The sequence below is a fragment of the Myripristis murdjan genome, chromosome 6, assembly GCF_902150065.1.
Source record: "Myripristis murdjan chromosome 6, fMyrMur1.1, whole genome shotgun sequence".
In the NCBI taxonomy this organism is placed as follows: Eukaryota; Metazoa; Chordata; class Actinopteri; order Holocentriformes; family Holocentridae; genus Myripristis; species Myripristis murdjan.
The window spans coordinates 16,524,422-16,550,766 of record NC_043985.1 but is presented as its reverse complement, the minus strand read 5'-3'; the positions used below and the strand labels follow the sequence as shown (position 1 = coordinate 16,550,766).

The 26,345-nt window shown below is 42.9% G+C and overlaps 1 protein-coding gene across 1 annotated transcript in view; it reads left to right on the top strand.

Annotated features, from left to right (window-relative positions):
* The window catches only part of reln (reelin), a 112,447-nt gene that overhangs the window by 31,126 nt on the left and 54,976 nt on the right, over positions 1-26,345 (top strand). Inside the window, exon 3 of the mRNA XM_030054501.1 lies at positions 11,198-11,336. Within this exon, the coding sequence (XP_029910361.1) occupies positions 11,198-11,336 (139 nt within the window). The remainder of the gene's footprint in view (positions 1-11,197; positions 11,337-26,345) is intronic.

Sequence of the window (26,345 nt, the reverse complement as noted above, 5' to 3'; positions counted from 1 at the left end):
ACAATACCATCTTCTATCACATTGTTTCATTGTGGACTTTGCGATATGCCAATTCGGTAGACATTGCCCAACCCTAAATAACTTACATCTACAGCATGAGTGTGTATATGTGCGTGTATGCATGTGCATGCATGTGTGTATATATTTTTGCGTTAAAGCATTTGTGTTGGGTGTAAAAAGCTTTTCATGGCATTAACACAGTGATTATAAATTCTGATTCAACTAAATCAGACTGCGAAAACATGATTTGCTCTGACTTTGGCTTGAATCGATATAATTCATTCATTCAAGCTTCTTAAAAAAAAGACCTAACATGGTGATCTAAAGGATTGTATAAACTGTGATTTTTTTTTTTGTCATTAAAATTTCTTTTATAGATTACAAAATGTTAAAGTTACCCTGTTGTCTGATTTTTATTTCAGAAGAAAAAAAAACTATACTCATACATTATTGAATGTGTTTATTTATAGTAAAATTTGATGTAAAATTTTGGCTGAAATTCTAAATTGATTTATGACACATCATGGTTTACAAAAAAAAAAAAATGAAAAATTATCTCACTTATCTCATTATCTCAAATCACCAGCTAGTACACTGTGAATTTAATCAATGTTAATCCAAAGATTCGCAGCCGTAGTGTGTGTATTTCTGAGTGTGTGTGCTTGTCTTGTATGACAGCACACATGTACAGCATTTGCATCAACATGCTGAGCATTTCACCGCCTTTTTCCTCGGTTGCCTGTGTATTTTGCATCCTAGTGTATGGTAAAAAGGTCCGGGGTGACAGAGAGATCAGAAAGGGGGGAGAGAGCGAGCTACAGTAGACCGACTGTGATAGAGATTTCAAAGAGGAGTGTGAGATGCTGGCCAGTGTTTTTTTATCATGCAGGAGAGAGCAGCAGGCGTAGGCTGTTTCTCCCATGTGTGGTCTCTCTCGAGCAGAGCACTGTTATTTTCTGCCATGTAGAGAGGTTGGTTACATGCCAGAGAGAACGAGAGGGGAGCGAGAAATAAAGATAGAAGTAAGATAGAGAGAGCTTTGAGTCAAAGACAGTTCAGTTTGACACATTTCTGTGAGCAGTACTGGGTTTGCATCATTTCAACAGAGAGGCAGCCTGACTTTGAAATTTGCCTTTGTTGTTTTGTGATATAAAACCACACAATCTATACCTCCAGATGCACCTTGCAAATGTGTGGGCATCTGTGGGCTTTGTGCAGAAACTGAAAGAAAGTGTTCTCACAAAGTGCATGCCATCCACATTGCACTCTGAGGTCTATTCATTTTTAAAGTTCCCTGGCAGAGAGTATTAGAAACAGTGGAAGTGCTCTCTCTGACTCTGTGAGACGGAGAAGCTTAGTGGTTCCATTGGTTTCTCCCTCAAGGCCCCCAACTGGATCTCGCCCTCTATACTCTAAAAGCCTCAGAGACGAGCAGGAATTTTGGCGTTCCAATGCCATTTTTTTTTATATAAGTTATCTGTGCGCAACTCACCCAGATCCACTCTGACCCATATTTTGGCAGAGAAAATAGTTGGTGACCTTCTCTGTGTTTCGCCCTCCTTACGAGAGCCAGGCTGTTGCCATGATTAGTTCACTGCCTCCTAGCAATTCTCTGTCAAACCAGGCTCAGCTTCAGCCTTCTCCATAAACATACTTAGATATGTACACACGCGTATGTATTCACACGCACGCACACACTCGCGAATGCAAATGCAGCATGGACGCCATGCTTTCCCCAGGCTTGCCACTGTCTCCTCACCTGTCGCCCCGGGTCTCCATCTCCCGTCTTCCACATGTGTGTTAGGACAGCGCCTCCAAGAGCAGCTTCACCAGTTTGTTTGTTTGCCGCATTGACGGGTGGGGAGCAGGGACGTGGGTGCAAGAAATTAGCACAAGTCAAATCAGATTAATTAATCCGCAGCTCAAACTATTAGCCGAGGAGTCGCGTCGAATTAAAAATCAAATTAGCCCTGGCGCCTGCCGGTAAAGCTGTAGTGTGTGCCTGCCAAGCTGCAATGACACACACCCACAGCAGGCAGCTGCTCATGGGCCTTACTGCTGGATGGACGTATGTATGTATGGATGGAAGAATGAAGGGAGAAAAGGGTGCTCCAGGACAAGGGGGATGGGGAAAGGGAGTTGGCTGACTTTGCCACCCAGGATGGTAAACTGGTCCTGGGGCAGGGAGCTGGCTGTCCTGCCCTGGGTGCTGCTCCATAGGCCACACTCCTCCAACACTCAGCAGGCCCAACTATGTCACTCCAATTAGGCCTTTCACTCACACCTCACAGTGATGATTTTACATAACGCATATCTTGATCCTGGGACTGGACCTAGTTTTAATGAGGTCTGTATTCCTCAGCTTAACTCTCCTGAAGAACCATCTGGGATGTCAGTGTATTGCACTGCAAAAATCTCAAGTCATTTTAGTCTCATATTCAATGCTAAAATCTGTTTTTTTCATAGAATAAGTGGAAAAATCTGCTTGTGGGTTGAGGTAATCCCACTTGTTTCCAATGTTAATCAATTTTTGTGTCCAGGACTGTCTTGAAATGTCATTTTCTTGCTACTAGCTGGCTGCTTTGCCTTATCCTGTTTCAAGATAATCATACTCCCAGAAAAATTCCTAAAACAAGTGAAAAAAAAAAAAAGTGTGATTAACTCATCCCACTGGCAGACTTTTTTCACTGGCTTTAAAAACAACAATGGATTTTTTTTTTTTTTTTAAGTGTGAATAATATAATTGCATCATGCTGTTCTCTGTCAGAGTTTGTGTGTGTGTGTGTGTGTGTGTGTGTGTGTGTGTGTGTTCATACAACTATGCGTGTTTGTGTATATGCCTGTGTTTATACATGTGTCTGTTTGATTGTGGAATGGATGGCAGCGCTGTGTGGAGATATACAACTCTCATCTATCATACAGGGCGGGCCTCCAAACACACAACACTTGCATAATTCAGACCAACATTCATTTCAATTATGACACATTAGCTCAGAGAGGGTGTATTATGCTCCAGTAGTATTCTGGTACTCCATTCATCATTTATGCTTATATGACTTGTAGCTTTTGATCACTGGAAGTAAGTAGTAGCCTTAAGCAATTCACAAAACATTCATTTTCTTGATTATTTAATTTTCACTAGTGATCTTGATGTATGGAGCATGTGTGGGAGCCAGATTCAGGGTATATTGTTACTAAATCCACAAATTTGAAGAGGAGCTGTACTAAATATATGAGTTTATGTACGACCACATGTTGTGTAGAGTAGTGGCTAGGAATGTGTTTAACGGACCATTCAACCAGTCTCTCTGTCTCTGTCTCTCTCTCTCTCTCTCTCTCTCTCTCTCTCTCTCTCTCACTCTCACTCTCTCTCTCAGCTGGTTAGAGCTGTCATGGCAGCCCTTACAATGAGCCCTAGCTTTTGTGCATTTGTGTATGTGCGCCCGCGCCGTACCCTCAGGAGGTTATGGATGATGGATGGTGCGAGATACAATGGAAGCCTAAATGAAAGAGCAATTGTTCTGTGCATGTCTGCATATGGGCAAAATTGGTCAGCTATCTGGTGTTTAGAGCTAGGCCATGCATACATGCACTTTAACTATACACAAACAAATGGCACACGCAATTGAACATACTGTGCATGCATGTGCACACATGGAAATGCATAAATATATAAACATGTACATGAGCACATTATCTCTCTCTCTCACTCTCACACACTTACACACACAGACACATGCACACAGCTCACCACACCTCCAGGTGCATTTTACTGCCAGCTGAACTCTCTTTCATTCATGTGGCAAATCTCTCCGCCTCACATTTTCCCACAGAGTATCTTACCCCTCCCCCCCCAGCCACTGGCATCTCTCACCACCCATATTAACACACAGCTTCCTCCTGGCAACAGTGTACCGGACCCCTGCCATCACCACAGTGCTGCCAACCCGTCTCCATGGCAGAGTGATTGGCAGATGCTGAGATGGATGCCTGTTTTGGCCAATGAAGGATCAGGGTTAGGTTGTCATGCGCTGTGAGCCCCTGCTGTGGTCCAGCTGACCAGTGGAGTACGGTGTTGAGAAGAAGAACTGAATGCAACACAACGGGCACACACACACACACACACACACACGTAGAGTATGGGGCTATTCAGCACCACAAAGCGTATGGGGTCCCAACTCAGGCTGTCAGTAGTGTTGTGATGTATCATTTATGTTGCCATTGTGTGGCCCTCTCTTGGAACATGTTGACAGAGGCATTATTCTGGCTTATGATAGATTCCCATACATTCACAGGCTTTAAATAACACATGTTAATGCTCCAGTAGGTTTATGACAGGATTTAAGAATTACCGCATGAAATATGAGCCTTTAATGGGCCTGCTCCCTAAATTATCTGGGGTGGTATGCACTGAATTTCTCAGTCTTAGTGAGTGGAAGGATGATAGCTAGATATGAGGCTATTATCGGCCCAACTGAGTATGCACACACACACACACACACACACACACACACACACATAGATGCACACAGCAGGCCCGGAGGACAGAATATGTGTGCATGATAAACACAGATCTGTGTTTTTTAAACCAACCCCTTTCTCTGTGTTTAATTAAAAAACACATGGTGAGGGGAGATGAAAATGAATTCAACTGCAGAATACAGAGTTTCCCCAAGACAAAATCAAATAACCTCACCTACTTCCAGCACATAAGGGCTACTTCACAGAGCTTTAATTATCTCCTCGTGCAGGTGTATAGGGTTGCACAGGTCTCCTTTTCTATTTCTTTGTGTATGAATGAGAGCATGTTGTGTCTATGTTTTCATGTTCATGTCTGTGTGCTTCCATGAATCTATGAATGAATTCATGAACAATGATGGTGGCAGTGAAGTGATGAGGTGAAGCTGGGCCAGAGGTAAAAACAAGTTCACAGAGACCCATGATTCCATGATTGCCTTCACTCTACATTTTAATGGGGCTTCATAGTGAAAAAAGAATGTCATTTTATAGTGGCTTTATAGACATCTAAACATCTACAACTAGCAACCCATTTTGCTTTCCCTCAGACTCTCAGGGAGAGAATCTGAGGTCACTGGCAGGGCTGCAAACTGGTTAATAAAGGTATGAAAATAAAGACAGGAAACAAATATGAAAATGTAATTTTATTTCATTGTTCCAGAACTTTGAATGCTTTATAACTGATTAATAACATTACTCTTCTCCATTTTGTCAGATATTTGTCAAAAGGATGAAATTGTCCTCTCGGGTACTGTTTCTGTTTGATCTACAAACTCCCAAATAATGTGCATTTACAAATGTTACGCTAGGACAGCTGGAACAGAATTGATAAAATACTGGTTCTGCATGGAACGGTCCGAAAATAAATCTGTTTTTAAGTCCTGTCTAGCAGGCAAAACACACAGAGTTTCTGTTTCAAAAAGCATTTACATACTATAAAATTAAGTGCAGACATGACAATTAAACTAAAGTGTATAATTTCCCATTGAACAGAAGGACACTGCTCCTCAGTCCAGTTATGGCCTTGGTTTGAACGACAGCTATGGAGTGAGTTTGAAACTCAGCAGCATTTTGATACTGACCAGATGTCAAATGGCTTCTATAAACTCAGAATGATTTTGGTGAAATGTGCACCTCAGTCTAAATGGTGCTTGTCCATTCCTCGCGGCTCTGCCACCAAGCTCCACTATTTATGCTAATGCCAGTTAGACTGGCCCCCGCTGGCCCTGCAGAGAGAAGCCACTGCCAGGCTGAGCCACCGATCGCCCATCTGCTCCATCGGGGAGAATTCTCTCTCCATCTATTTGACTTGTTTCAAGCTTGGCTGTGGAAAACTCATTAGCTTTGCAAAGTGAGATTGAAAGAGATAAAGACAGACATACAGGCCAGGACCAAAGAAGTGAGATGTTGAGGAAGACAGAGATGGAGATGAGTGGCAGTGTTTACATATTCAACAGCAACAAGAATAGACGGGAGAGAAAAATATGGAGATTTCTTCCTTACTGGAGACAAGGGAAGACTGAATATGAATTACAAGAGGCGGTGAACCTCCCACTTCCTTTTTATGGCGTACTTGAAAAAGTCATTACAATTACCAGTGGAGATTGATGTTGTGGTGTCAACCTTACAACCAGCAGCATCTGACCCTTAAAATCCTTACACGCCCACTTCCTGGCTTTCGGTGTGTGCGCAGACATGCCTGGGTGTGGACGTATAGACATATCTGTGTATCTCCGCATGCCTCTGTGTGTGTATGTATATTTGTACATGGTATGGTCCCTCACATGGCTTGTGTGAGTTTGTGTCTGGTGTTAGGCGTGTGTACCACATTCGTGAAACATGCAATGCCCAGCCATACCGTGGGAGTTAGCAGGTCACCTTCCTTTGCCATTAATCACTGCCGACAGCTTGTAAGTGCCAAATCTGCATGTGAAAGAACTGGGTGTGTGTGTGCGTGCACGTACGGGTGAGTGCTTGCATGTGCATGCGTGTGTATCAGTGTGGATGTGCGGTTGCAACAATTCCCCAAGGTCTTCTTTTGGCAGGTTATTGAATTAGAAGTTATTTCTGATTAATTATCTAACATGCAATAGGGATGCATCACCAGTGGCTCTTGTACCCTCGCTTCAACTTTTGTCAATGTCACTTCATTAGCAAGGATGGTTAGTTAAGTTTTTCCTATGTGCTGCTGACTGTGTACTCCTTTAGAAAATGATAAATAATGCACTGCAAAAAATATTCACTGTACATCGTTTGGCCTCGTACTCAGTCTTAAAATCTTGTTTCCAAGGCAGGGTCACTTGTTTCATGATTTTTTCTGGGAACAAGTATGAATATGTTGAAGCAAGGCAAAATAAGGCAGATCAGCTCCAAACAAATTAGTATCAAGAAAATGACACCTGGAAACAAGTGGGTTATCTCAGCCCACTCATAGACCTTTTGTAATTGCTGATTTGTTGTTACTGATGTTGAAACTGAATATGAGACTAAATGACTTTGAGAGTGGAGATTTTTTTGCAGTGCATCATTTCTTATTTCAAAAAACACACATTAAAAAAAAATTCTATTTTCTATTAGCATCACTGAATCAGACTGAGAGAGAGATTATAACAAAAACAGCTAAACCAAGCAAAAATACTGACAGAGAAAACAAACAATAAGGCAAAGCAAAGTCAAAGTATGTGGATATTTGAAATGTGACGTGTCATATCTGTGAAATACTGGATACATTTGATAAAAAGACCTCAGAGATCAACTCAGCAAAGAGTCGTTTGATGAATTGTTTGTGCAATTTGCATGACCCCAGTGTATAAGGACACAGGAAGGGCTCCGTTATCTGTTTGCATTACACAAAGTCTTTGTTTTTCTCTCTTTCACTCTGTCTCCTGATCTATTCTACTTTGTTCTGCTCATCTCCCTGGAAAGACCCAGGCACGGCAGTACTCTTTGTTTTTGTTTTTTTTTCTTCTGGTTTCACTACAGCTTGTTGCTTAACTGGAACATTTGGGATTTGGATCCCATTGAATAATAGTGATTTTTCTCTCTCTCTCTCTCCCTCTCTCTCCACACGCGGACATGAAAGGGACTAGTTCTGTATTTGCATTTTTACGCCTGAGTGTATTTTGCAATAGGGAATAGAAATTCTGTGAGCGGTGTCGAGTCCCAGTGCCGTTGTGTCCTGGAGTGCATCAGTCTGCCTTTTCATCTTCACCCTAGCCTAACCGCTTTCTGCTTTCCTTTTTCTGTAACCTCCCTTCCTCCCTCACACTCTCTCTCTCTCTCTATCTCTCTTCACTTTCTGTCTTCTTTCATTCCCTCATTTTCTCACTGTATTTTCTCCCCTTTGCTGACTCAATTTTTCTTTCAAACATTCAGTTCTGTGCTTGTTTCCGTTATTCCCAATGTTTGCTAATTCTCTTGCTTGAACAGGAGATACAGTAACCCTTGGTAATTTAATAATGCTTGTATTGCAAGATTGTGTCATCATTGTGAATGTGAAAAACTATCTCCATGGTTGGTTTGGGGTTTGAGCTTTTTTTTCCCTGCAATGGGTGACAGCTCTGTAAAGTTGGGCATTTCTCTGGAGAACTGCTGATTATATTCTGCTGTCCACGCTGGCTGCAGACCTTTTACTCTCGCTTCCATCACCTTTCTTTTCTGTCTCTGCCCCTCTGTCTCTGGCTCTCTCTCTCTTCGCCACTGTCTAGATAGTCTTTCCACGGCCATGAGAACTAAGCTTGCATTATGCACATTCTGCGGGGATTCTCAAATTGCACCGCGGCAGAGCGGTGAGAGAGACTCACAGCACTTCGGTTCTCTTCGGCTGCCTCTAAATTGGACACTTTACTGCTGAAGCCGGTGTCTTGACTGCCATGGTTGGGGCAGTAATTGCATGGCATGTGACAGCGATGTAATTGTCATGGAAATGGCAGTCTTCAATTGTGTGTGCTTACACGTGTGTGTGTGTGTGTGTGTACGGGAGACGGATGTAAGGGAATGTGAAAGCATGCTTCCCTAAGTGCTGTGTAAAAACAGCATAGAAACATTTTCTGGTGTTCTGTATGTTCAGGGTGTTGACAGGATCAGCATCATTACAGCCCTACACAGTATTCTGTGATGATGATTATGAGGCTTATGTCATAAGTTTCTCTGTGTGTGTACATGTGTGTTTGCATGTGTTTTTGCCTTTTTTTTTTTTTTTTTTTTTTTTTTTTTACAGTAAATTGCCATCAAGCAGTGAGGTTGTAACCGAAGTGATTGGAGAGCAGCATTACTATTAGTGGGTGATTACATCTCAGTCTGTTATTACACAGCAACAGCTCCTCAGCATGGTAATAGGCTGCTCTGCTGAGTACCTCGTAAATCTGGCAAACAACACACACACACACACACACACACACACACACACTCACCAAGCACACACACACACCAAGCACACACACAGTGCATATGTTTAGGTGTGTATCTGTGTAGGTACGTGTATATATGTTTATAAGAATGACGCTTACATAAAACTGTACAATGGTGCAAACCTGTGCTCTCTCTCTCTCTCTCTCTCTCTCTCTCTCTCTCTCTCTCTCTCTCTTTCTCTCTCTTTTTCTTTCTTTCTCACTCCCCCTCTCTCTTCATAAGACACAAATACACACACACACACAAAGCTTGCTCAATCAAACAGAAACACTTATGGTGCAGCTGACACTGTTGTGGATATTTATAGATGTAATCTGTGAGGTTTGAGCAATTTCTCTTTGAGTCATTTCTAGTGGGCTAAACTTTCGATGTGAATACAGTTAAAATATAACAACTGCATGTCTACATGCACACACACACACACACAGAGACACACACACACAGACACAGTCTTTGCAGATACATTCAGGTGATAGTGAAACTTCGTTTGGGTGCCATTAATCTCTGTCCGTTGTGTTCTCAGGGACTCATTGCCAATCTAGAGAAAGGAGAGGATTGTCTTTGCAGGTTAATGTAAGAGGAGCAGAGGCCAGCCGGCAGACCAAAGCAGCACAGAGCACATCCATACACAGATGGAGTCCTGCATACATTTTTAAACTGGCTGAAAGTGTTCATTCTGTGTGCACTGGACCACACTGTGTTGACCCGGTGTTGTAGGGTTGCAAAGAATGCTCTGATTATCTTGTCTGCGAATTGCAGATGTTCTGTTCCTCACATTGTGTGTATGTGTTTAGTTGTTACAGTAAATTATTAAACCATCCTGAATGTCAGTACAGTGATAGATGGATGCCAGCTGTGTCCTGCCCTTGCCCACTGCATTATGAAGGAAAGATTGTGTGACATGATGTCATTCCACCGGTGCAATCATAGCCGGACACGGGCTCTCATTAATAAGAGCACCGTTACATGGTGTCAGCTCACAGGGAGGGAGCAGAGAGGAGGGAGGAAGAGAAGGACAAATGTTGAAAGGAGAGAGGTACAGCAATGAAGGGAAGGTGGACGTAAAGTGAGAGAGAGAGAGAGAGAGAGAGAGAGAGAGGGAGAGAGGGAGGAAGTAATAGAAGCAGAACCAGGAGGAAGACAAGGAGGGGAAAGTGATAGTTGGTTAGACAAGGGAGGGAGGGAGGACACAAAAAGCGAAAGGGAAAGAGAGGGAGGCCTGGAGGAGTGCAAGGAGGAGTGCAGTACTGCCCCCACACCTCCTGCCATATGTCACCTAGGACCGCCTGGCTCTCTACCTATATCTGCTCTAATCTGGTCGGCCCATCACTTTATATTTTTATTACAGTCTGGGTTGGTGGTTTTCAAAGAGAGGTCCAAAGCCCCCCAGGATTCCTTGAGGAAGCAAACTGGGGAGTCATTTCAATTCACTATAATTGAATTTACTAGAAATTGTTATGATAACCATAAATGTAAATGTTTTTTCTGTAACATTATCTCACCACTTTGAATTTATTTGTCAGTGTTAGAGTTCACTTCTAAACAATCTAATACCTAAGAAACATACATAGATCTGCAGCTTAGTAAAATAAAAAAAAAAAAAAGAAAAAGTTTAAGCACTCTGCCCTATGTTACTCCATCTCCAAGAGGATTTTTTTTTTTTTTTTTTTTTTTAAATAATGTATTTCAAATGAGGCCAGATGGATGGCACATCATAAGCCCATTGGTACAGGTGATCTTTAAGGGATATTCCAGTGTTTTGGGAAAAATAACCACTGAATACACGTATCCTGCCCTCCAGCACAGTGATCCATGCACCGCTGAAGTGACGTAGCAACATTAATAATAATTTTATTTGTATAGCACTTTTCAAGCAAGATGCACAAAGTGCTTCACATAGACACCATATTTGCACCGTACTTTAATTGCACACCTTCAGTGGAGCAACATGGATGGAGCAGCTAGCAGTATAGCACCTTGACTTTCTGTAACGCCCAGATTTTCAGGGCAATGACAGAATTCTGAATGTATTGGTGTATATCATATTATATCATATTATTATGTATATTGTATGTGTAGTCCTGCACTGTCCCTCTGCACTGAATATGAGGTTCCATTCCCTATAAGTTGTGTATGTTATTATGTGAGTTGCAAATATCTTTCTGCCCTAATGTCACCAAGACAATCATGATTTTTCTTTTTTTTCAACGTTCTTGTCAGCCTCCAAACTGGTTTGATTTGACACACACTGTCTTTGTCTCTCTACCAGGTGTGATGCCAGAGCGACAGTTTGGTGGAACCCAGTTTGTGTGCAGCGTGGTGGCGTCCCATGTCAGCCACCAGCCCTCCACCAGCTTCAGTTTCGTCTGGATCGCCCCGCCGCCTGGCACTGGCTGTGTCAACTTCCTGTAAGTTGAGTGTGTGTTAGTCATATGAGGAGGAGAGCGTTACTGAAAAAAAGGAGGATAGGTTGTAGATGAATTACGCCAGATGAGGCCTTTCTGGTATATCTCTCTAAGACATGGAAGTAGTAAAGTGTAAAAATAATATTGGTTGTGTCCCCATACTGACCCACTAAAAGACATCAGTTGATATCATGGGTGGTGTTCTTTCTGCTGGAGCCATAAAAAAGATGTTACACAGGCCATCCTGTCAGGACAAGCATGCATGATGACAGGAAAGAGGTTAAATTGAGGACAAATGTGTTGTTGCATGTGTGAAGGCACGAGTGTGTATGTGTGTGTGTATGTGTGTATGTGTGTATGCGTGTGTGTGTGTGTGTGTCTGTGTCATTACCTTGTTTGAGATGGCCTTACACATGGGCAGGTGTGAATGGAATGTGTGTATGTTTGTGTGTGTTCACCCTGTTGAGAATGAACGGAAATGTCCCCATCCTCTCATTCAACGGGTTTGGTCCACTTCTTGTCGGAAAATGTGTGTGTGGCTAACCAGATCCACCCATCCCGCTGGGACAGTGTGGGGCAGAGCCCTCAGCCACACAGACACACAGACACACACACACACACACACACACACACACACACACACATTATAGGACAGAAAACCTCTCAATCAAAGCCTCATATGATGCTATAAACTAAGACATTAGAGAGAGGAGTGTCAATAAGTGGCCAGCTTTCCACTCTCTCCAGTGCAAATGGGTCCCATTGGAGACTTTACTGTGATTCTGTCCCCACTACAGCAGACACTAGAACGATAAACAATTGCTTAGGGACTGTGAACAGGTGATTTAGCTGTCTGTCTGGTGTGCACAGTGGGCCCAATGAAATGTAGACGTAGCTGCATGGGCCCAAGGAGGATTTAAACTAGCTTTGTAAGTTTGAGAACAGTCTGTCACTCACATTTTGATGTCTTCCCTTGTCTCGTCTCGAACTTCATCATCTTCTCCATCTCTATCTCTTGCACGCACCCTCTATCTCTCTGTCCCTCCAGTTCACTTGGTTGGTGATTTACAGCCTCATGGTGATAATCACTCAAAATGCAATTAGCAGCTTTTGCTGGAGAGGCGCAGAGGAAAAGGGGAGGATTCCAATAACTCTGCCCCGTGCAAAGTCACAGCAGCAGGGCACTAAGTTACCGAGACAGCTTGACTGACTGATAGAGACTCTGCTTCAAATTGGTAATTTTGCCATCCTAAGATTTCTGAGAAATTCACAGACAAACACTGCTGTAAATCTGACCCGAGTTATTCTGTCACTTTTACTACAAGTGAAACCCAAAGTTCTTTCAAAATGAAATCATCTTCACCCTCATTAGAGCATTTTTAATAGTCAAATAGTCAAATCAAACTGCAAGCAAATGCTCATATTTTTGACCTGGGACAATTACTTTTTTTTCCAGAAATGCTACCACTAAATTAAACATGTTGGCCGTACTCACAAAAAGGCCTCCATTAATTCTTGGAGGGACAACACAGACTATCAAACAGAGACTTTTATGGACAGACTGACAGAAAGAGATTCAGTCAGAGAGTTTTTTCCTGAAGTAGAGCTGCCATTTAGACAATAAGTACTGAGCCAAACAGATTTACTGGCTTTTCCATCTGCCAGCAAACACATTTACGACTGAGTGTGTGTGAGCTTGCGAGCACTGTGCATTTTTGTGTAGCCAGAATGTATTTGTGTGAATGTCCATCCATGTACAGTGTGTGGAAGTTTGTGTGTGTAAAGCATGGAGCAGCAGTGTGCCAGTGCAGATGACAGTGGGGTTGGCAGGGGGCCCTGACTGTGTGACAATAGGGGCTCCTGTGGCTGACCTTATCAAAGTCAATCAGTCACACTCCAGCTGGCTTAAGACTGCTCCATACATTCACTCAAACACACACAGTGCACCAAACCCAGTTCCAGTTCACAGCTCCCATCTCTACCAGTACATCCCCGTCTTTACAACTGTCCTCCCGTGGTTCAGAAACCTGACTCTGGGGAAACTTCACAAGAAAAGGCCCCTGTGTCCAAGGCCACGGCTACTTTGGGAGCTCTCTCACATTTCCCAACATTGAGTTGTCAGTGTTGTTGCTTTTGCAGTAGAGATTCGATCAGATAGCTATGGCTGTAATTCTCTATCAAATTATGTTTATTTTTGGGTTTAAAGCAATGAATTCATCCCAAGAAAAACAGTTTTGTAGCAAAAGTTGCAATTACTCAGTTAGGCAAGGCAATGAAAAAAATGTGGCGGTGTAGGGTGTAGCAGAAATTATATTTGTCTTGAACGTGAGAGTTGTAGATATAGTGGAGATTTCTTCACTCAAGAAACACTTTGTGACCTTGCCCTGAATGATACTAAGGGCGTTCTCGTTCCTCAAGAGGTGTCCATGAGTGTTTAAATTAAAGCCACAGACTCGCCATGTCCTTCACATGGCTGGAGCCATCCTGCCATTGCATTATTATGGAACCGGTGAGCAGTTTTATGGCCAATATTGTGGGAGTGTTCCTGGTAACAGATGACAAGCTCGAGTGTGATAGAGTGCGGTGACGTCTGCCTCCGGAAGAACTCATTTGCTGGGCGGCTGTAAATTACCACCAAGAGAGAACGGGAGACCTTGGAGGGGAGGAGGAGGTGGTGGAAGAGAGATCACACACACACACCTACAAGAGCACACAGTGATCCAACACATTCAAAGTCATGATCTTACTCATTTTTGCAGTAAAGGTACTCTGAAATGACACCCATGCTGATCACAATACATTGGCTCTGAACGAACTGTTGTCTAAACCAGCAAATGCAGACCGTCACATGCCAAGTTTTTTTATTATGAGATTAAAGACAGATGTGCTCCACTCTCCATTTTTCATATTCAGTTTTATGGGGGTCCGCACCACTAAATGTTATACAGATTTTTTTTTTTACTGGACATAGCAGAGGCAAGAATAATTCAGTGTCTTCAACCTTGCCGGTCCCAGCAGTCAGTTTATCTTCACAACTGAGTTTTGATTCAAACCCACAGAACTTTATTTGATCTTACAGAGGAGATCCAAAGGTTTCCAAAGATACCAAATATGTCTTGCTGAATTACAGAGAATTGTGTATAAAATCATGCATAAGACATCTAGATATTTTATATTTTATGTAATGATGCAGCCAACGTTTTATGGCATCTTGGGTTGTAGAATATTTTACTCAAAAATAATTGTGATATAGCTCCAATGAAGCATTGCAATCAGGAGGTAAAGATGAGGGAAAAAACTGTTAAGGGGAAGTTTAAGGGGAATTCAGAGTTCAAGGGGTAATAGCTTCTTCTAATAAAGATGCAGTGATGTAACTGTTGCTTTCTTTGCTCTTATTCTGCTTCACTTACAACCTCAAGGCAAGGAGTGTGTGTTTGTGTGTGTGTGTGTGTGTGTGTGTGTGTGTGTGTGTGTGTGTGTTGTGTTGTGTGCTTAAAAGCTCGGGGTTTATAGGTAACATCAGGCAGCTTCTTACAGAAGCCAAGGCAAACAAGATAAGCACTATAAGTGACCTATTATCCATGTGTACAAGGATGCCACAGGATGTGTGTGTGTTTTGTGAATGTGCTTGTAAGCACACATGCAAGCCTGCATGTGAGTGCCCCATGTGTAGGCACTACATTCACTGTATGTGAGCGTGTGGTGTGTTTTTTAGCTGCTATGTTTGGTGCTGTTTCCCCACAGAACTCAGAAAGCTGCTAGGTTGGAGATTGTTTTAATTACTGCATTTGTGCCCCTTGAGGAGGGGGATGTCTGCAGATCTAATTTCACACTGTATGTCTATGTCAGTACAGGTTGTCTGACTAGGTATGTTTATATGTCTGAGTGTGGCTCTGTGTGTGTGCATCTATTTCTTTTCAAACACATGCATATCTGTTTAGTTTCTATGTTTCCGCTACCTGCAGCTCCTCCATGCAGCTCTACAGTGATTGAAGCCACTTGTCAGAGCAGGGGGGGGGGCTAGAATTAGAGTGAAGAAGGCGGGTGGGTGCCGGAGTGGCCTCTTGTCTCATTAGCTGTAATTGAAAAGGAACGGTTCCTGGGCTGTAATTATGCTGGGTGTTGTTGTGTTGTTGATGCTGCCATCTGTTCACAGTAATCAGGCCTCTGTGAGCGAAGATCTGGTGGAGCACACGCTACTGTATGTAGCTGACCACACTCAGTCACTGCACACCGACCCAGCCTGGTGTGGCCCCCAGCTTCAGGGCACTCGCTGAAAGGACACTCAAGGCTTTCAAGAACACTTGTTGTCAGGGGCCTTTTTCTGGAGAAGGCATGGCCATAAGTGCTCTCAGCCAGCATGACTCCATGTAGAAACTGACCATTAACAATGATGACTGTAGCAGGTAGCAATCATTTCAAAATGGGCTGGAAAGTAGAAGTGCAGCTGCACTCTTCACAAAAGCTTCAGTTGCATGTGTTGTTGTAGGGGAAATGGCAAGGCAGTCACAATGGCAATCACGGAATCAAATAATCAGCAAAATTTTGGTTGAACTATCCCTTTTGTCACAAAAATGTTTCCTCCAAAAAAGCCACCCATCCAGTCGGTCCCTTTTCCTCCAAAAAGTACTGGGGCCAAGGTTCCTGGGTCTTGCCCCTGGAACCCTCTTGCAGGGGTAAGACCCAGTAATCTAAGCTCTTGTGTGGCTGTGTTTCCAGCACCAACACACTAACAGCAAACTTAATGCAAGAACAAAAGAGGTGTCCAGTCATTTTTCATGCATCTGACAACACCAAAATGGAGAAGGAGTGGTTCCTCCAGTGTAAACAGGGGTAAGGGTGCCTGGTTCCTGTTCCAGGGACAGCTCCTGCCCTGGAAATGGGTCTTAGATGATTGTCAAATGTGACACACAAGATGATTGACAGCCATTTATCTCAATTAGAGGTCAAAGGTTAGAGTTCATAGTGTCAGGCTGACAGGTGACCTATCTAACCCAGCGCCTCATTTCTCCTGGTATTAGTCTTCTGCATTGATTTCCTGCTCTTTGAGTCAATCTCTCAGACTGCTTTAACATAAAACCACTAGCTAATGAGCTCCCCTCATCATTAAAGCTCCATTGGAGTCAAACATATTCGATTATGGCCTGTGGCAGTGTCACTGGTTCACCACAGACATCCCACCGGGGAACATGAACAATCAGCATGAGGAAATAGCATCTTGGCACTGTAGATGAGGAGAAACGGGGGAGAAATGTGAATGGGTGGCTCAACACCAAAATGAGAGCCATTTTTGTCCTTCAAACCTACTAGAGCTGCAGAGCTGACACAATCCATCCATATAATTCCAATTTCCATTTATCACATGTTCACACATTAGACAGGAACCTTTACAGTATATTTCTTACAGCTATGCATTTAACCTTTCTTAAACTTTAGTGGCATGCCCATTTTTTTTAATTGAACAGTAAATCCTTGCTCTACCTTTAGAGATAAAACCATGCCTGTTCTCTTCAACAGATGACCCGATGACTCCTGTTGCTATGTTACCCTTAGGGTTTTATGCGTGATGATATTTCCTTATTTCCCAAGGGGCAGTCCATGACCCCAATACTTACATACAAACACACACAAATACACAGACGTCGACACACACTTACACAGCCAGTGCTCTGGCTCATTACTGCCGTGACTTGTCCAGATCACATCTGTGTCACACCAGCACCGCACAGTCTCATCTCCCACCTACTGGGACAGTGACCCCCCTTATCAATTCTAGATGAAATAGAGCGTGGAGATTGAAAAAAATAGAAAATCACTTGATTTTAAATGCAGCAAAATGAACCGTGCTCAAGGGAGTTGGGGCCTGCACAGATGTATTTTGTGTGGAATGATTGGTCCACATTCTGTGCTGTCTGTTCCTGCAAATGTGCTCCGTTGTGATTGACAAGATAAATAGCAGACGTGACTGGGCTTGGGTATCCATCTCTCTGCTGTTGACTCTGGGTAAATAGATGCTTTCACGTCTCTGCCTTTGTCCTAGTATGACCCGCGCACAGACAGAGAGGAAGAGAGACTTTAGGAGACAGATTCCGTTTTCTCAGATTTTCTTGTTTTACAGTAGATATTATGCTCTTGACAGCGCAACAATAGCAGAGAAGAGAGAGAGAGACAGAGAAAAAAATCAACACATAACATGTTTGTCGCGGTGAGACAATCAACAGCTTTTTCAGATGAGACTCGATTACCTCTCTCAAAATCCCGCAACAATATTGACTCCAAGTGCTTTGTTTTCCTAATCTCCTAATTATTACCTGCGCTCACTCAACAGCAGTGAAGGTCAATTGCTCTTCTTCTGGCTGTGTGTCTGAGCAGTAACTCTCTCTTTGACCCTGTGCTAACAAGCAGGTAATTTGCCAAACAATTCCCAAATCCCTCCTCTGTGGAGCTTCATTAAATTTGCATGTTCTCCAAGAGCCTTTTTAATTAATTAATTTAGAGGAGGCGGGAGTAATGTGATTCCACAAACGACCACTACTACTCCGGCTGATGGTTATGAAAACGCCCCGGCTGAGATGGAATAAGAAACACTGCTTTTGACCAAACTCCTCCACCATCTCTTACTCTGTATCTCTCTGTCCTTCTGTCTATACTTCTCTATCTTCCTCACGCTGCTCTTTCTCCATGATCCCTGATTGCAATGCCATAACCACAGCTGGTCCTCAACATGGAAGATAAATCAACCAATTAGTGTGTATTATTTTAAAGGCTAGGTCCAAATGCACCAAATCAATGCTGGCGACTGGCAGTGGTCCCCACTGTAATTCCTGATATTAATCATGATTACAAGCAGGCCTAGCAAGCTGGGAGAGAAAATGAGCTTTTAATTGGGATTTGAGGAGAACGGGATGGGAGCATCGTCTAACGAGGAAAGAGAAGCGAAGCGACGTGTGTGTTCTCCGACCTCAGATGTACTGCTCATGTTGATTCTTGCTGATAAATCGCTCACCAAGCATGTGCAGGTCTTTGGAATAGAAAAGCTGTCACTCATTTTATGTTTGTGTGAAATTTGTATGTCTGTGTATGACATTAACTCATTTAACCTCATATTGAGTCTTGAAATCTTGTTTTTCTGAAAACAAGTGAACAAAAATCTTGAGTCAAGTGTGTTTTCTTGATACTAGTGGGCTGATCTGCCTCATTCTGCTACACTTGTTACTGGAGAAAACTGAAAGGAATGAAGCTGCACTAGAAACAAGTCAATTATCGTATCCAGCTACTAGATTTTTTTCACTTGCTTTCAGAAAAACAAGGTTTTAAAACTGCAGACTGCGTGTCCACACCTGTACCAGTCAATATCCAGTATATTTTTCTCTTTAAAATACAAACAGTTATATTTAACTGCACTTATGCTGTAGGGCTTGAGTATTCCAGGACACTGTTTGTATATGTTTCTATGTGTGTTTCAATGTGTGTGTGTGTGTGTGTGTGTGTGCGCACACATGTGTGTTTCAGTGTGAGTGTGTGTGTGTGTGTGTGTGTGTGTGCATGTTAGCAGGGAGCTGTCAAGCTGGCTCCTGGGGGATGCTTATGGCCGACAGCAACATGTAATCTAACATGGAAGACATGCTTGGTAATTACACACTCCAGGCCCTGTTGGGAGCTCTTTGAATGAGAGCCTGTCCATCTGCATACATGTTAAAGCTCATAGATGGCTCTCTGTGTGTTTGTAATAAATATATATGTATATATATATATATATATATATATATATGTGTGTGTGTGTGTGTGTGTGTGTGTGCGTGTGTGTGTGTGTGTGTGTTACACACATATTACACACACACACACACATATGGGTAATTCTTCAATTGAGGGAACTTTTGACTTCTTAAATTGTAAGAAAATACAACTTGTAGAAACATATTTTTATCCATCTGAATATTGCTTTTATTTTCTCAGGAATTCATTCTTGTGGATGGTTGTGACCATTTATTTCAGATATATTAATATATTTATAGGTTTTTCCAAGATGTCAGGACAAAACGTCATTACCATCACATCATCAAATAATGAATTATTTTTCAAAACAACATGAAAATATGGTGTTTTTAAAACATTGCATGTAATTTCAAACATTAATTTTGACTAAGCTGTGCTGAGAATGATTTTTATTTCATTTTAAACATATTTATAGGGGTTGTTTGTTCTGATATTTCAATATTATGTTAGATGCTACTCTGACAATTCAATTTATGCTTTCAGTACATTAATAATTTATATATTTTTTGGATAAAATGTTAAGAAAAAATGTTAAATTCTCACAAATACAAAATAAATATATAGAAATTATTTAATAAATTTGTTTTTCTCAAAAAATATGCTCTGTGGTGGTAATGACTGTGTGTTGCGGTAATGACAAAATGTTTTGGTAATGACATTTGATACAAACAGCTAATGTAAAAATGAATTAAATCCACCTTTTGAAATAGAAAATGTTTATTACCTTGTTACAAAACAGTTAACGTTAATGTTTTTGACCTTTGCGCAGTTGTTTTTGGTGCCATGTTGAATTAACTGTAGCCTATTAAGAGAAAATGTATGAATTTATTTTAAATGACACGTGAGGCCTTTATAAAATATTCAGACATAATATTTATGAACTGGTGCAGAAAAATGTTATTCAGTAATGTTATAATGGAGTTATTTAACACAGCTGTTATTTTAAAATTTTAACACATATTATCCTTGGGGTTAAACCTCCAGAAAATCACACACACACACACACACACACACACACACACACACACAGACAAAGGGCTCTAGTTTCGCAGACCTGGCGAGGCGGGGGCGTAGCGCAGATGCGCTTCGCCAACTGGGTGTGGCCAGGTGGATTTTGCAAGTTTGGCACGCCGTTCTCGGTGGCGCAAGTACTCCGCCGTTCCTCCTACCGGCGCAAGGGAGGAGAGAAGGCGTGGAGTGGGTTTGGCACAGCCGATTCACATTTAACCAATCAAATGAGCCCCTGTCCTCGCCTTTAAAATGCGCTGCGTGAAGGCGTAATGAAAGTTTACACAGCTGACATGGAGGTCTATTGCCGCAGGCGGAGCGGAGCACAGGAGACAGGCGCGGAGCGGAGACCGGCGAGCAGTGCGGACACGTCACCAAAACCTCACAGGCAGGCTTCCGGAATGTCAGGCACATTAACGATGCAATAAATACCGACAAAAAAACACTATTCAATGCTACAATCTCAATCAGCACATACATATATCTCCATATCAACTGTCCCGTCACAACTGATGTCAGATCAAAGGAGATTGGCACGGTTTGTGCTGATTGTGAGGTTTTGGTGACGTGTGCGGCAGTCAGCCAAACTTCCACTGCGCCGGCTCCGCTCCGCCTTGCGCGGAAAGTAGACTTGCCCTGCGTTCCAATACTCATACTATCATACTATTTAGTAGGGAAAAAAAAGATTTAGTGTGTCCCAATACATAGTATGTCAGATGCACTATGCCAAGAGTACCAGGATGTTCTACTACATCCGGTCAGATTTCGCAGTATGGATTTCAGCATGCTGCTCTGGCCATTCTGACCCACAATCCTTTGTGCAGCGGACGTTACGTCGCACTGACTGAGTTGCGTGTACAGGCCACACCCACATATGGACGACAACAAAACACACATATCGCACAAAACTCGCTCAGTGACAGCAGAAGAGACAGGAAGACAGAAGATCAGAAATATGACAAAGGACAGGACAGTATGAAACAGCACCGGCATTTTGACAACAACATTCAAATTTGCCGCTATACGCACGGCGGCGGAAGTGAGCGAGAGGGCCGGTCTTCAGGGACGATGTATGTAGTGTGTCCCAATAGTATGCATATGCATGCATATTTCATACTAAACTACATACTTTGTAAGGGCAGCTGCAGTACATACTAAAAGTAAAAAGTATAAGTATGCGATTTGGAACGCAGGGCCGGTTTCAGATGGCGAGCATTTGGCGCACCTCGGCGAAGCCTTTTGGCACGAAACTGTCACTGCGCCAAGCTGAATCTGTCGGCACCTCCCCCTGCTGCAACGCCACTCCCATCTTGGCGCACCTCCGTCTGCGAAACTTGCAAACTGTCTCACTGTGCCACCCCGCGCTGCGCCGGGAAACTAGAGCCCAAAGACAGACACATATGTTTTATAGAAGCCAGGGCCCAAATTGACCGCATCTAAAACTCCAGTGTCAAAATAGTCAAAATGTGTACTAGACATTGATAATATATCTGTGAATTTTATCTTTACTCAGTTATCTCCATTAAATAAGGAAAAATCATTGAGTATGAGGCAAGAAAAAAAAAGAAATGTCATTACCACCACACTTTGTCTTTACCATCACAGCTTATTGTGTGGTGGTAATGACGTGTGATGGTAATGACATTTCTTACTTTCCTGGTAAAAAATAGCTCATTGTATGACTTGGTAAGGCTAACCCAACAGCTAACATAAAATGCACTCTAGTTACACACAAACAGAGCAAATTTTCATAAAACTACACTAAAATAACAACATTGAAGCTTATTTGGTAATGACGTGTAATAAACATACTCTACTGTCACCCTATATAAATCTTGAATTTATTTACATTTCTGATGATCAAAATGTAAAACTTTCCTCTTTACAGCCATGTGCTCATCTGCCTCTTCCCATATGCAGATGAGTGAAGTGAACTGATTTTGGAAAACCTTTATTATTCTGTGATTTGTTCAAAGTGATGGTAATGACCACAGTACTTAGGGACAGCCATATTTTGTTTGAGAAAACCCACATATGGCACATTAAAATGAAATATCTATGTGAAATTTATTTATTCAACTTGTTTTGAAGAAGTATAATGTAAAAATTTAGTTATTTTTAAACTTTTTTTCACTTTATAACATAGTTGAAGTACCACACTCTGGGCTGGGGACATGGCCAAAGCACTGAAAATTTGACATAAAACACATTTAAAAACGTATAAAAATACATGACAAAGAGACAATAAAAAAAGTTCAGGGTTAATTTTATTGCTACTTAGCAAATGTGACAAAACCTAATATGATTTTAATTTTTTTCATGAAATTTTAGGCCAGGGACTGAAAAGTTACCCAAATTGAAGAATTACCCATATAGATGGATCTGTGCTTTTCCTCACATGCCTCAGGGTTTGACAGCAAATCGTGAACTCTGAAAGACAAGGGCTATCTCTCCTCTCTGTCTCTCTCTCTCCTCCCCTCCTCCTCCCAGCCCCCTTCCTCTCACTTTCCTCTTCATGTATCCATTTTTCTCTCAATCCTTTCACCCTCCTCTCTTTTTCTATCTCTCCCAATCCCTCCCTCTCCCATCTCTACTCCTCGTCTCTCAGATTTGCTCCCCCAGACTAATGAGAGGGGAGAGGATGACACTTATTTTCACAAGATGAATGATCCCTCGTTTGAATCAGAGGAGTGAGAGAGGAAAAAAAACACTGACACGTTTAGGCCCTTAATTGCTTTTTCCCCCCAAAGAAAGTCAAATTAACATTTAGATGTTCAATAAATGGTTCGTGTGTACATGTGCGATTCTGTGTGTGTGTGTGTGTGTGTGTGTGTGTGTGTGTGTGTGTGTGTGTGTGTGTGTGTGCGTGTGTGTGTATGACTGGGTGTGAGTGTGTCCCAGAGCGGAGACAGTAATGAGAGACACACGCTGAGGGGCCAGCGGAGTGTGACGGCAGGACAGACGCTGGCGTCTCGCTGCGCTGATCACACACTCTTCGGCTCGGCCTAAATGCCCTCTCCTGGCTACTGCTTTAATGACACACGTGTTATTAACTCACACACTCTCACACATGCTACATATAAAGGCACACAGACTATTAAAAAAAACCCTCTTCCCATTGAGTATTTCTATGCTGTCATTTGCTTTGCAGATGCCTCTGTATTTATTGGGAGGAAGGAGAACAACATCATTAGATACATGCAAGCGCCTTTGGCATTTTCGAAGAGAAATTGCACGTCTGCATAATTGCATCTAAAAAAGCAGTCCAAAACACCGTAACAGCTTTCACATTCCAGTCAACTGTACAGAGCATTACCTCTACCTGGCTTGCAATGGGTGTGTGTCACAGACATGTGTGTGTTCAGTGTGTGTGTAACGTGTGAGGTCAAACGTGCTCTTTGATAGAGCCCCCTGCTCCCTGAACAGCTTCTCGTTAGTGAATGCAGGCTGAGACTGTGTTTAGTAAATATTTAAGTGCCTTGTTCCTACATCCCCACCCGCTGTTCGTTACGTGCCATCTTTTATTCATAAATACCAAACTCAGATTAGTTTTTTACCCAATTCTGAAATATGAATGTAATTAAGTATGTTTTCTCCCAGCCCTGCACAGGCGCAGCTACTTACTAATTAATGAGGAGGCCATTCATAATTCATGAGCTCAGATGAACGTGTAAATGCCTTGACACCCATAAAAGACCTGAGCCAGCGTGGTGGGCCAGGGTGGAGGAGTGTAGATTAGAATTTGGGAGCTGAGAGGGATTTTAGAGGAACAGAGAGGCAAAAATTGAAGAAATGAAGGAGGGAGTGCTACAGGAATGGAAAATGGATGTGGACCTCACAGACTCACTCAGGCACCCACCGAGTTGTGTTGCCACAGAATGCTTTCTTCCTGTCCTCTCCTCTCCTCTAAGCGTTGTGATGTATGTTGACAGGATGTGGCATAGGACACAGCAAACTGTCTGGATAGCTTCCTCAGAGGTTGACACAAAGTGAGTTTGATGAAACAGGGAGGTTATTCACAGTGGTTTCACTTAGATAATAGACATGTGGTGTAACACCTTTATTTTGACAGCCACAAGGCCCTGGGAATACCGAGCAACATCAAGGCAAGAGTGTGAGGAACGCTGGCGTGTCCTAATGTGGGATAAACCAGAAAGGGAGGTCTTCATATCCAATCCTAAAATGGAGTTTTTCTTGCAAAACTCTCATGCAAAAATCTGCTAGTGGAATGAGATAATCCCACTTAATGCAGTTTCACTTGTTTCATGAATTTGTCTGGAAACAAGTACGAATACACCGAAACAAGGCGGAATAAGGTAGAGGTCTTCACGGGTCAGTTTCACAGCTGATTGATATTAATAAGTTAGTGTTAATTTACAAGTTGTCAAAACAAAACTTTGTATCTGACATTAGTAGCCCTCTCCCCTGTGCCTGACCATGACGCACATAATCCTCCCTCCTTGCCAAGACAGTAAAATACATTGAGTTTTTCTGTTATTCCTCTCTTGCTGAAACAGCATGGCTAATCCACTCATTATTTCAGCTTAAAAGTCCACTTGCTGTCACAGTGACAGATGACAAACATGACTCATTTAGAATCAGCTTTGCAGTTTTGTTGCATCCAGCATAATAAAGATAACTTTGACTATTTGCCCTTTTGAACTATGATCAAGAGTGCTCGTTCGTTTCCATGGCTGCTAATGTTACAGTGGTGCAAGTTACAACACACTCACTTCGAGCATGGTCGGCGCTGTCTGATCATGGCTGGGTCATCTCGGGTGCACTAAGGTACTACACATAGGGCTCTAGTTTCGCAGACCAGGCAAGGCGGGGGCGTAGCGCAGATGCGCTTCGCCAACTGGGTGTGGCCAGGCGGATTTTCCAAGGTTGGCACGCCGTTCTCGGTGGCACAAGTACTCCGCCGTCCCTCCTACCGGCGCAAGGGAGGAGAGAAGGCGTGGAGTGGGTTTGACACAGCCGATTCACATTTAACCAATCAAATGAGCCCCTGTCCTTGCCTTTAAAATGCGCTGCGCGAAGGCGTAATGAAAGTTTACACAGCTGACATGGAGGTCTATTGCCGCAGGTGGAGCGGAGCTCAGGAGACAGGCGTGGAGCGGAGACCGGGGAGCAGTGCGGACATGTCACCAAAACCTCACAGGCAGGCTTCCAGAATGTCAGGCACATGAACGATGCAATAAATACCGAAAAAAACACTATTCAATGCTACTATCACAATCAGCACATACATATATCTCCATATCAACTGTCCCGTCACAGCTGATGTCAGATCAAAGGAGATTGGCACCGTTTGTGCTGATTGTGAGGTTTTGGTGATGTGCGCCAGCCAGCCAAACTTCCACTGCGCCGGCTCCGCTCCGCCTTGCACTGAAAGTAGACGTGGTTTCAGATGGCGAGCTTTAGGTGCACCTCGGCGAAGCCTTTTAGCACGAAACTGTCACTGTGCCAAGCCGAATCTGTCGGCACCTCCCCCCGCTGCGCCGCCACTCCCATCTCGGCGAACCTCCGCCTGCGAAACTTGGACACTGTCTGCCTCTGCCGTTTCACCGGTCGAAACTAGCTCTGCGCGGGGTTCGCCTCACTGCGCCACCCCGTGCTGCGCCGGGAAACTAGAGCCCATAATGTTAAACACAACAGGGACCTGTAACAATAGAACAAGATCCGACCCGGACTTGATTAACATTGATAAAACGTGGCCTGGAACCCATATGGGTTCCTGGACATCGGGTCCTCAACTTTGGGTGGACCCATGAAGACCTCTAGAGAAAGACAGGTTTCCCATCTGATAACACTTTATTTGACGGGGTGTAACCAGCATGTGTGCTTCCTCCATGTCCAAGTGGGCTTTTGTACTGGGTTCCTGTGCTCCAGTCTGGTATTCCAAGAACAGCAGTCAGATGCTACACCACCACCACCAAATAACTAAGTATACCTGCTGTGTCATGTTTATGACAGGTTGTAGTGCCTTGACTAATCTTAAGTTTTCATAACCATGACCCACCAATCATCAGCTTTTCATGGGGGATGATACAAGAGGCTACTTAGGACAAATGTCATAACCTTGGCTGATGTCAAGCTTTCATGACAGGGACATCCCAAGCAATGTCAGCTTTGTAGAGAAAGTGACATAATTGACCAAATGACACTTTATGACAACATTCATTAACATTCGGTAAAGTTTATGGCAAGCTGCCACTCTTATGAGCA